At 41.0% G+C, this 12,537-nt stretch overlaps 1 protein-coding gene across 1 annotated transcript; it reads right to left on the bottom strand.

Annotated features, from left to right (window-relative positions):
* Positions 1-609: 609 nt before the first annotated feature.
* Positions 610-4,955, bottom strand: LOC127762855 (putative disease resistance RPP13-like protein 1). Its single transcript, XM_052287358.1, has 2 exons — positions 4,595-4,955; positions 610-4,180 (listed from the first exon to the last, which is right to left on the bottom strand). Exon 2 carries the CDS (start codon positions 4,135-4,137, stop codon positions 868-870), a length of 3,270 nt encoding a protein of 1,089 aa, XP_052143318.1. The 5' UTR covers positions 4,138-4,180; positions 4,595-4,955; the 3' UTR covers positions 610-867.
* Between the last annotated feature and the right edge of the window lie 7,582 nt (positions 4,956-12,537).

Raw genomic sequence — 12,537 nt, forward strand, 5'->3', positions numbered from 1 at the left:
TGAATCGTCCTCTACCAACTCTGCTTTATCCGAGTTTCCAACTGTACAAGGTTCTACATTTTCATTCGTTCCGCATAGGTAGGAACCACTTCAAACATATCCATTTCCGAAAAAATCCGACTGAAAGTTTTTGTTTCTGAAAATAGGTCCGGAATCTGGGAAGTTTTCATACCGTTTTCGTCCCTACCCATTTTAGACTTGTTTTGTCTTGTCTACAATTTTCATTTTACTATAACCTGGAAAAAAACATGTGCAAGTGAGATTACTGTGAAATACTCCCTCCATCCAAAAAAAAAAAAAAGACCAACCTCCACAATTATTATATCAAATCTAATCCTAGGTTGGTTTTTATTGGAACGGAGGGAGTAGGTTTTGTAATCATCAACTTTTTAAACCAGCACATGTTTAATATACCTACGGCTTATACAGATATATGAATTGACCTGTTAGAAACTCCGAACAAATTATCGTATCTAGTTTCCATCAATGTTGGAATCTTATGTGAGAAAAATATACCTGCATATCAGTTTTTCAATCTGTCCCTTATCCCAAGGGATAACTAAATTTTATCGGATATTTGATTTGCAAAACAAATGTAATTAGAAAAGATAGAACAAAGGCTTACATAATAGCCTGTGTGAATGCACGTGTTGGCAAATATTGCAAACAAAACTCATGGAAGGACTACCCAGGAAAACTGAGATGTGTCCTTGTAACAACCCAAACCACTGCCAATAAATCAACGAAAATATACACTTCTGTAAGTAATGACACCACACAACTGAACAAGAGAACCTTGACAAGATGAACTGCACAATGAAGATGAAAAAAAAAAAAACGTACTGCACTGGGACTTTCACGAAGGCTTCAATCTTCAGATTGAGCATTCGTCTCATAGATGCAGCGGCGTTTGTTGTACCGGATGTACCTCTTGCCATCGGTGCTGGTGATCCGCACCTCGGGGATCTGCTGAACGATGCTCCAGTTCTTGCCACCGTCCAGGCAGCTCCTGAGCAATGAGAGGCTGCACTGAAGCTCGAAATGGCGCAGCCCATCGCGCTTACGGATCAACAGCTCCAGCCACCGTGGGAATGCAATACTCCAGAAGATGATCAGCTCATCAAAATAAAATGTCTCTGTGGATGGAGGGAACGCCAGCCTGAGATGCTGCAGTGTGTCAAGGCCTGAAACATGCTTCAACTTTGGGCAGTTGTCAATGGTGAGAGACTGCAATACAGGCAAGCTAGAGATCCTCTGAAGTGCTCTGTTGTCTTTGAGTTGGAGATCATCAGATATTCTCGGCAGGTCCTTTATTTCTGTTAGGCTATATGCACCCTCGACATGAAGCTCACACAGCGAAACATTCTTCAGTCCTTCTGGTAGAGCTTTAAGTTTGGGGCAGAACTGTATGTGCAGTGATTTAAGACATGGTAACAATATCTGATTCTCTTCCACGGCTAATGACCACTCTTCCAATTTCTTCATGTTTCTGAGCTTTAATATCTCAAGCTTGGGGAAGGAAGCAGTGGCCGATGATGATGAAGCTGCACCGAGGAATTCAGGACCAATGGTGACGACTGAGTCTGCATTCGAGATTTGCAAGGACTGGAGTTGGTTTAGGAGGCCAAGAGCAGGCAGTGCCGTGCATGACATGCAGTTGTCGATATCCAAGTACACAAGACTAGGGAATGATATGCCCAGCTTTGGACCTGTCAACCAGTTTGGAAACTTTCCACCTCGGTAGTTCTTAATTACTAGTTTCTCAATGTTCTGGGGTGGGGTGAGTTCGTTCCATATCTTTTCGCTCGCTTTGATTGATTCCTCTCTACTAAATTGGCTATTGGTTACATCAAGTACTTCCTTCTCTTCTTCCTCTGTTTCCTTTTGGTCATCTTGATTCTCTTGTTCTTGTTCAGATTGCTGCTCCTCTATCAATGGTGCCTGTTCACAGAGGTGTAGATCCTTGAGGAATGGCTTGTTTGCAAGTGCAGAAGCGCCTGAAGTAGCTCTATCCAGGTTCTCTATGTGAAGGTGCCTTAATTCTGACAAAGTCTGTAGGTCATTTAAATCACAACCCTCAGGTCCACCGTTGTCGTGACCAATGATTAAACCAGCAAGATAGTTCAGATTCTTCAAATCACCAACACCCTTTGGTACATGACTAAGAGAAGTTCCTGTGAGCGAAAGGCATCTAAGCTGTAGCAATGCCCTGACGGTCCAAGGAAGTCTCTGCAATCTCTGGCAATTCTGAAGGCTCAAAGTCTCCAAGTTTATAAGAAAGCCAATGGAAGAGGGTATGTCTCTGACCTGAGTTTCATCAAGATTGAGGTACCTCAAATGAAGCAGGTTACCAATGGATTTTGGGAGAGCACCTAATGCTGTCTTGCTCAGATCCAAGACACGCAAGCATGATGCTGACTCGACGAGATTATCTATTGATCTGACATTTGGGCTATTGAAGAGCATCAATGACCTTAGGCTCATCTGCTGCTTTACTGAAATTGGATCATCAAATCTGTTTTCCATGTTGCACAATGTCAGGTGTCGTGGCTTTGACAATGACAATGGGTCTGTGCTCAATCTCTGTTGGCCGCTGATTAAGATACTCTCATCTGTTATCAGAAAGCGTGCTAGTGAGCGAAGAAGATCATGCGTTATCCAGCACTGATCAAGATTACCAGCATAAAGCTGTAACAGGTTTCTGCTTACCAATTCTGCATAGTACTCTTCAGCAGAATCTTCTAGTAACTTATTGTCTTTGTCACTTACAAGGCCTTCAGCTATCCAACGTCGGATAAGACCAAACCTCTGAATGGGTAATTCTTCTGGATACAAAGAGCAATGGAGGAAGCACTCCTTTAATTCAGAAGGCAGATCAACATAACTCAAGTAGAGAGCTTGAGGCAGCTCAGGAATGATTGGCCGCATGGACCAAACATCACTTCTCATAACCATCTCCCACTCAGCCTTGCTCTTGCCTCTAGACCTTAGGACACCAGCAACCATCTTGATTGCTAGAGGATGGCCATCACATCTCTCCACAATCTTGATCCCAACATCCTTCAGTGACGCGAGCTCTTCTGAACTGCACTCTGGGAGAGACTGCCTGCACAACAATGCCCAGCCATTCTCTGCATCCATTTTGTCGACGCGGTGGACCATGGCCTTCATGCCTGTTGCCACTTCCTCGCTCCGTGTTGTGATTAGTATTCTGCCTCGGGCCACACCATCTCCCAGTGGATCTTTGAGCAGATCATCCCATATACCTGGCTTGTCCAAGTCATCCAATACAATGAGAAACCTCTTCGAAAGAGTAGAACTGACGATTCCAAGGAGCTCCTTCTTGCTCTCAATCTCACCAACATTGACACCACCACCGGCACCGATGATGATCTTCTTCAAGAAATCCACATCTGTCAAATCCTTTGTCATCTTCACCCACACACGAATTGGAAATGTTTCGGTCATCCTCTCGTCGTTGTAAATCTCCCTAGCAAGCATTGTCTTGCCGATCCCCACTGCGCCGACGATGGCCAAGACATCCACCTTCTTCTTGCCCTCTCTGATCATCCTAGGCACAAGGCCATCCAGAGATTTCTGAACCTGTGTCCCAACCGCGAGTGGCCTAATGGCGTCAGAGAAGTTACTGCAGATGCCTCTACTGAACCAATCCCTTCTTGATTCAGAGTGCAAAGATCCTGCGGGGAGCCTGGGCATTTCCTCCTCGATCTCCCTCAGCTTGGCGTCGATCTCCCTGAAGGTGAAGCCGATCTCGTGGTGGAACTTGGGGGCGGATGCAGGCTTGAAGCAGGAGAACATGAGGGAGCAGCGCGCCTTGGGCGTCGGCGGGCTGTCCCCCTCGGCGAGCATCTTGCCGCCCTCGACCATGGACACGTCGAGGACGTCGTCGGTCTCGTACATCGCGTCCTTCACCTGCGCCACCCAGGCGTCCACCTTGGCGCTCAGCACCCTGCCGCGGCGCTCCTCGTGGGAGACGACGGCCTGGACGCGCCGGAGCGTGGCCAGGAGGCACCGCACGTCGTCCCCGATGCCGAGGGCGCCGCACGCCTCCTGCCCGGCGAAGTCCTCCAGCGACGCCGTGCACCGGGTGACGAAGGAGTCCAGCACCATCGCCATGGCTGGCTGGTGCCTTCTTTTGTTTTGTTTTTTCTGTCCGGCCCTTCAAGAACAAGAGGGTGTCAAATTTGGTCATTGTTTTAGAGGAAACTGGCCATTTTTCATCACAAAATCAGCCAGGAGCAGTAGAGATTGGTTTCTCCTAATACGTATAGTTTGAAACGATGAACAAACATCAAAATTACATGCGATTTTGCTGGATTATTTTCCCTATTTTCAGATTTTTTTTTTTGCAAAAAGAGTAATTTTATTCCCCTCTTCCCTGGATGAAACCAGTGCAGTAAATCAATCACTCTCTGAATCGTATCAAAATTATCGATTGATTTATGGGTGAATCGTGCCATACAAACAAATTAAAGATTCACTACCAAAATCAGATGAACAGAGAGCTTCCATGATAAAAAAGAAAAAACAAGAACAAAAACGAAAATAACTGATTGCTCGATCGATTGAATACCTGCAGAAAGAAGCTAGACCGGGGGGCGAGCGAGACGAGGAAGAGGAAGGCGATAGCTAAAGGTGGTGACAGCAAATGCCACCACCTCAATGGCTATCACCTTCCTCCCCTCCCAATTTTCCAATCGAAAAGCAGGAACAAATCAAACAAAAACAAAGAAAAAGCTGTGAGAGCTTTCCCGATCTGTCCCTGTCAGGAATTGCTCAACCTCCTCCCTCCTTGATTTGATCTTGATCCGATCGATTCAGACAGAAATCTTCGAGCTGGCAGGTGGATGGAGGAGAAGGAGATGGGCCATCATCTCCCTCTCCTCCTCTCTATTGCTGCTCTATGTTTGGTTTTGGCGCAAGCAAATTATATGGCTGCCACCCTCGTCTGAAACGGCAATTGCTTCTTTAATCCGAGACTTTTATTCCATTTTCCACATAAAAGAAGCCTTTCGCTTGATCCCTTCGACAATTTTCTGTAATTTCAGTTGAGCACTGTGAGGAGCAGAAATGTAAATATTATAATTCGATTCTTAGTGTGTCAAGGGTATTTATTGGATTTGATAGGATATTGAGGGCATATGGAGCACAGTGAAAAGGAAGAAGAGAAGAATCAGGCTATTTTTTGCCACTCGTGTAATCAGGGCGTGTACAACGGAGAAAATCGCCTGAGGACGGCATTAAGGCAACAATGGCACGGATCCATTCCATTTTGGACACTTGGTTTTTGGATTGAACTGGCCAAATGGGTCAGACAAATTTGGGAAATGAAAATACTCCTGCTTATTTATCTAGATAAGGGCATGGACATGGGTAAATTCCAATATATGCTCTTGTTAATACAACTATCTTTTTAATAGTTGAGACAACAAAATTTCTTACCTATTAGTGTATCAAAATATTTGGTATTATCTTTTTTTTCACTCCATGCAACCAAATTCTTTTTAGTATTAGTAAATGCTAGGACTCGATTCTAAGCTAATATCAAATATAGCAACGAGGTTTCCCTATCCTCACTTCTCTCTTTCATGTTATCAAATGTACTTCATGTAAAAAAAAGAACCTATACAGTAAGTGCATGGCATTTAATAAATATTCGTAACTTTTAACTAATACTACAATCATCTTTTAATGTAGATTCAAAAAATTGGAGGGAGTATTTAATGTGACATCTATGTTTATTGTAGCGTGATAATTTGAAAATATGACGTTAATTTTATAGTTATTGATGGTATATTATTAAAAAAAATCCAACCGTCCCAAAATAAGTTTATTTTTCACACATCCTACACATACCAATATAAAACCAAACTGACTAGAATATATCTATTTTATCAAATCCCACTATAAAAATTTTTTTATTTACTTTCAATGCATTTATTTTGTACCTTTATTTACTCCAATGTGATGATTACTTATAAATAAACTTATTTAGAATAAATGGATGGAGTAAAAAATAAAAGATTAAATGAATGCTTTGAACTTATAAGTACTGTACATGTGTCCACTTATAAAGAGGTCATGACGCCGAAAGAAGAAGAGAATGGAACTGCCACTTGACTAAGAACTAATGCAACGTGCTAGGCATGTAGTACATGTCCGTTTTCTGTTTCGCGAAGAACCAAAGAAAGGCAACGCCGACAGCTACAGGCTCATTGCAGCCTTGCAGAGGCCTGCCGCCCATGACGCTCGAATCTATTTTGTTACTACATATTTTAGTGCATAATCTCTGGTTTTGTATATCAGTGAGCTGTTCTCTGCTGTAGAATTTTCTTTCAAGTGCTAATACTATATTCAGAAGACGCTGTCATGGAAACAAGCCTCTATCAATGAGGAAAAAGAACTCTCCCAGGTTTCTATCAATTTTGGAGCGGGTTTGTTGAAAGATATGGACTTAATAATTTTTGGCTAGAAACCGTCCAGCTAAATTTGTAACATGTGTTTATAACTTGTTTCAAAGAATCACAGGTTTTAGGATAAATATTTCATAAAACCTCATCCGTCCCTATATTTTTTTTTGGCTGTTATACTAATGCATAATACATGTATAAAAAATATTATACACGTATTAGCTACTCCCTCCGTTTTAGGTTATAAGATGTTTTATCAAAGTCAAACTACTCTAAGTTTGACCAATTTTGTAAAAAAAAAAATAGTAATATTTTTAACACTAAACTAATAAATTATGAAATATTATCAATTATAGAGTTACTCAAATGAAACTATGTTGGTGTTGTAAATATTACTACTTTTTATCTATAGAGTTATTCAAACCTAGAGTAGTTTGACTTTAACCAAAATTAAAACGTCTTATAATCTGAAACAGAGGGATGTTGACAGAAAACACGTGGCCTGGGAGATCTGCTTAACTCCAGTGCAGGTCCAAAGCTCGCCTTCGGATGTGTTAGCGTGCCAGCTGATTTGATCCTGTAATCAACAAGAACTAGAAGCAAAGAAACCGTGGTTAAATCTATAAATGATAGCCGATCGGCTAGATGCCGATGATATATCATTTATCTTTAAGCCGATGTCATCTGTGCATCGATCAGCAGTCATGAACAAGTAAAGAAGAACTAAATCTACTCGATCGGCTGTAGATATTAACGATATATACTCCTTATATCAATGTATACTTAAATCAGGTGATTGGGATAGATCGGTCACCATGCCGAGACAGTATAAATTATTTAAATTAAAATATATGTCAATAACAAGACTATATATGTTTATAGCATAGCCGATCAGATAGATCTAGCATGTATCAGCTAATACTCCGATACTACTCTATATCAGGATATTAAAGTAAGAATAATATATCGGACAAGAGCCTAATATACTCAGATACAGCAATATCTTGATATAAAGGGCAGATTTAACATGTCAATGAAGCATATAGAACAGATATAGTTAAATCAGATACGATCAGCTGCAACTCCGATGCTATTCTAATCGGCAACTAGAAGGCAGGCTAGAGATTGATATTCTAGGTTGTCGGAATCGGCCGTATCGGCTTACTCAGCCCGACTTAGACCCAACCGATCCTAATCGTAGCCGATCTGGACTCCAGCTGTTTCCTGCTATGTTTCCGAACTCGATCTCCGCCTCCAACTTTGCTTTGATCCAATCTTCTTTCCTGACACAGATGCTACTAAATTTAGTTGTTAACAAGGGAGTACTTTCTAAATAAACATCATTTTAAACGATTACATTCTGTTTGGGTCTATGTAATCCATTTATATGATGCTTCTACCAGCGTTTGCATCTTTACTTTTCCCAATATGAAGTGCGGGAGTTAGAAATGAAATATAATAGACGGTATAGGAATGTTCTTTCAAGTGATCTCTTGTTTTGTTATATATTCAAAAGATGCTAGCATGAAAACAAGCCTCTATCGTTGAGGAAAAAGAACTCTCCCAACTTTCTATCAATTTTGGAGTGCCCAATGTAGTTAAAGATATGGAGTTAATATTTTTTGGCTAGAAACTCTCGAACTAAACGCTAGGATCTAATGCAATTATTAAAAATAATATGAATGGATGTCGTTTTGTGTAGCGCTTCCCCCAAAGAACCTTCTGCACTAGCTGGCCTTATTGATGTTTTAAAAGTAAATCATCCTGGAACTTGTTTCCAAATCTATTTTTTTTAGTTCTGACAATAATTGATAAGACAGGATTGGCCCACTGGTTAATAAACTAGGAAATTTTGATGATGTAGGACCGAATTTGTCTGCACTTGCTCTTTTGACACCAAGTTTTTTTGTCTTTGATAATATCACCAAATTAGTTTTGCAGTAACCAATGTAATATATATGTTCATATGGTTGATGCTGCCCCTATTATTTCACCTTTCTTCTCCCTCATTCCAATCTTCTCTTCTTCTTCTTCTTCTTCTTCTTCATTTGACAAAATGTTGACAATCGGCGTCCTCAGACGAGCTGGGGTGTGAAGACTTTTTCCAGTTCTCCTTGCAGCAGTATCCAATTAAGTTGAGGATTCCATTCGAGTTGAGTACAGACCGGTCAGTGCTCCTCAGATTTGATGGAGAACTCCTTGGCGATCCTTTGTTGGGTCTGGTGAAGTTTAAGCAAAATCTACGACTCAACAACAAATCTCGAAGAGTGTCACTTCCGTGGAGGCAGCCGAAGGGAACACCGGTATGTCAAGCGGTGTGCATGTCTTTAGTAGAGGCTCGTGGACGTAGTCGTCGCGGCAATGCCACAGTCCCTTGTCGATCTCGTCCATTACTGTTGTTTGGATTATCTTGGAGAAAGTTTTTCTTAGTTCAATTGGCTTTATGTCTGAATGGATGGTTTTGTTGTATATATTTTATCTTTTCTGGCAATGTACTGCGGATGATATTTCCCTTCAGCTCTGTCTGTAGTACTCTTAATTATAAATCAATTAATGTGTTTGCAAAAAAAAAAAAAAAGCTGAAGCGAGAACAGGTCACAACGACAGAAAGCTTGAGCAGGCAATGAGGCATGGGCAGAGTAAAGCTTTGCAGTTTTTACTGCATGAACTCAGCACTAACTTTAGTTTTGTAGTAGTATTTAGATTACTTGCATATTACCTATACGTTGGGATGAGATTTTAATTAAAAAATTATTATATAGCCCATTGTTATCATTATTTTCTATGTATATAGCATACCTTGATTTCAGCATATATTTGTTAATGTCTCGCATTATTTTTTTTTTCTCACAAAGTTGGGAGTTGGTGGTGAAAGTAGTTGATATGTGGATCCATGTCATTTAACTTCTTTTTTTAAAGAAAAATAAGGAGTTGGTAGTGGGGACTAATATAGATATGTAAAGGTTTTCAACGGTCTATGTTCATAAAATTGAAGTACTAAAAGGATTAGAAAATAAAATTACCAAAATTAATTGTTCCATGAGTGCCATTGCTCTGAGATAAATACAGGTATTGGTTTTTTTTTTTTTTTGCTTATTTTGTGAGCAACTTCTCTATTATTTGCTCATGGTCGATTTAATGCATCCAAAGTGGCTGCCAGCCAGCCTGTCACTAGCAGGCTCCTAGTCAGCATGGCTTCAGGCAGGCCTACCAGATTTGCTATTTAAACACTAGCATAATCTCCGTGATTTGCAACGGTTTTTTTCTCAAATATATTATCATTATAATAAATTTATCATTATTTTGTAAACATGAAAACTTTTATAATATTCTATTACCAAATTTTATTTTTAATGGGGTCTATAACATGTGGGGCTAAGAAATCAACAAAGTTTTATATGATAGTTCGTCGTTCCCGCATGGCTCACCACCGTCACCAGGTATGCAAGACTAGAGAGCATAAGAGATTAAGGAGTAATTAAAGCTGGTTGACAATGTTGCCATCCCATCATCATTAAGTCGTGACATATTCTAAATATAGTTGAAACTAACTCATGTTAATCGTACATCCATCTCAAAATAAGTTTTTTTTCCATCCATCCCACATACTCCCTCCGTACTCGTAAAAAAAGTTGTTTAGAACAGCGACACGATCTCCAAAACACAACTTTGATTTCTTATTTCTATAAAAATATTTATTGAAAAGTAATATATGTATACTTTTATGAAAGTACTTTTCAAGACAAATCTATTAATATAATTTTTATATTTTTAAACTCAACAACTTAAGAGTTATTAATGATTTATATTCCTAAGGTTTGACTTAAACATTGTCCAAAATAACTTCCTTTATGAGTACGGAGGGAGTATACCAATACTCATACTTTATCTTCTTCCAATATAACTATTCCAACGCAATAATTTTCTAAATATGAACTATTTATTTTGAGATAAATGAAAAGAGCTACAAATGAATTTGATATGTGACAGAGGAAGTAGCGTCTATAACAACACGTTGGCCAGTAGGGGTGACCGGGTGAAGGATCGTGTTCGTTTTGGTGGTTCTTCCGAACGCACATATATATAATACTAGAGGGCTCCTGCACATTGTTGTGAGACTTGGTTAATATTAATTTGTTAGATAGGAGGTACAATCTCAAGAAGAAACAAAAGAAACAAATAGCTTTCTTAAAGAAATTCATTTTAGCAGCCTTATCCAAAATTTATAGATAATTTAGGTAGCACATGTCAACGGAAGGAGTGTTCAGCCATAAAACTATTTTATACGGATTGACGGGCTGGATACATGTAGATGTGTGTGGAGATGGGCCAATGTGTTCATGTGGGCTATAGTTGGCACTGAGTAGGCGAAGAGACTCATCCGGTGACTGATGGGTTAGGCTCTATGCTGCATTCCCTCCAACGTCTGAGAAGCAATCTAATACATTCATCCAACGGTTCACAATTTGATGATGACGTAGAAGCACGAGGTTTGAGATTTTGGCCTTAACTTTACAGAAATAAGAGATACCCACCAAATAGGGCATCAATTTATATAGTACTATTATGGCTTGAAAATGGCCAGATGCCCATGCAATTATGACACCGTATCGCATTTCATTTCATCGTATGCTGTTGACATATAAACGTACCATCATCGTTTAGTTATTCAATGTTGGTTTGTTTATTAATTGTATCCATGAATTTTGAGTAGTTTTCCAGAGGCAATTTACTCTGTATACTATGAGATAGCTACAGAGGTAGAGAGCAACCGAAATAAAAAAAAAACTCGCAAAATCTCTTCTTCCAAAGTAGAAGTATGAATAAGTTTAACGGCTGCCCCTCAACTTTACGTCGAGTTTATATGATGTCAATAATCCCCAATAAAAAAATCTTCACCACTAAACTATACAAAACCACAATTTGGATCCCATAGCAGTATATATCTATGGTTTCGCTGACGTGACATCCTAGTCAGCAAATAAATAAATAAATAAAATATGACACCTACAGGTAAGTGAGAAAAATGTGGGACCCAAATCTCTTCTTTCTTCTCTTTTCTCTTTTTTTTCCTTTCTTCTCTTCTCTTCTCGGGAGGTCGCTGGCGCCGGGGGGAGGCGGCCGGCTGAGCTCCACCGGCTCGACGACACCGATGATGCACACAGGCAACGCTGGTGAGGAAGGGGCCGAGCGGAGAAGGACCGATGGGGGACTGGATGGAGGAGCAACTGCTGGATTGTAACGCCCCGATTTTCGTTTGGGATTAAAAATCACTTAATAATGCATTTCCCAGAAATTAAATAAAAATTTAAGCAATTTAATCAAGTGAAATTATAGGGGAAATTAAAATTTTCCCTTAAAAATTATTGGCCGGAAATATTTTGTAATATTCTTTGTGCCCTAAAATACTTTCTGGATTTTTCCGCGAATTTTCGGAGCTCAAGAAGTAATTTTAAAGTCACAAAGTTCATTTTATCAATTAAAATAAAAAGAAAACCAATTTAAATTCCCCTTCTTTCCCTTCCCTTGGGCCGGTTTCGGCCCAAGTCTCCTTTGCCTCCCCGCGGCCTGGGCGCTCTCCCTCTCTCTAAGGCTGGCCGCCCCCTCCTCCCTACTCTCCTCGGGCCGCCGGCCCAACGCACCTCCCCTCCCCAAGTCTGCTTTGCCTCCCTGCGCGCCTCCTCCCTCTCCTCAGGCCGACAAGTGGGGCCGCGGGACCCGCTTGTCAGACCCTTCCTCTACCTCCAGCCTCCCTCATCCAAACCGCCGAAGCCGCCCACGTCACCGTCGATTCCGGCTCCTCCCGCTCACGCCCTCACGCCCAAACCGCATGAAATCGGTTCCCATCCACCTCCTCTACACTCTCCCCACGTTTCCCCCAAAAATCGTGCCGGGATCGAGCTCCACTTCGCGCATGATGTCACCCACGTCGCCGGTCATTGCCGCCCCAAATCCGCCACTCCTGGCAACGTTTTTCCCTCCCCGAGCCTATAAAATCCATCCTCGGGCTCCCTTCTCTCGTTTCCCCTCCATGCCGGCGCTTCCCTCGCCTTCTCCCGCTCTCCCCACACCGCTCCCCATCGCCGCCGCTCGCCGGCGACCTTTA

The sequence above is a fragment of the Oryza glaberrima genome, chromosome 2, assembly GCF_000147395.1.
Source record: "Oryza glaberrima chromosome 2, OglaRS2, whole genome shotgun sequence".
Classification (NCBI taxonomy): Eukaryota; Viridiplantae; Streptophyta; class Magnoliopsida; order Poales; family Poaceae; genus Oryza; species Oryza glaberrima.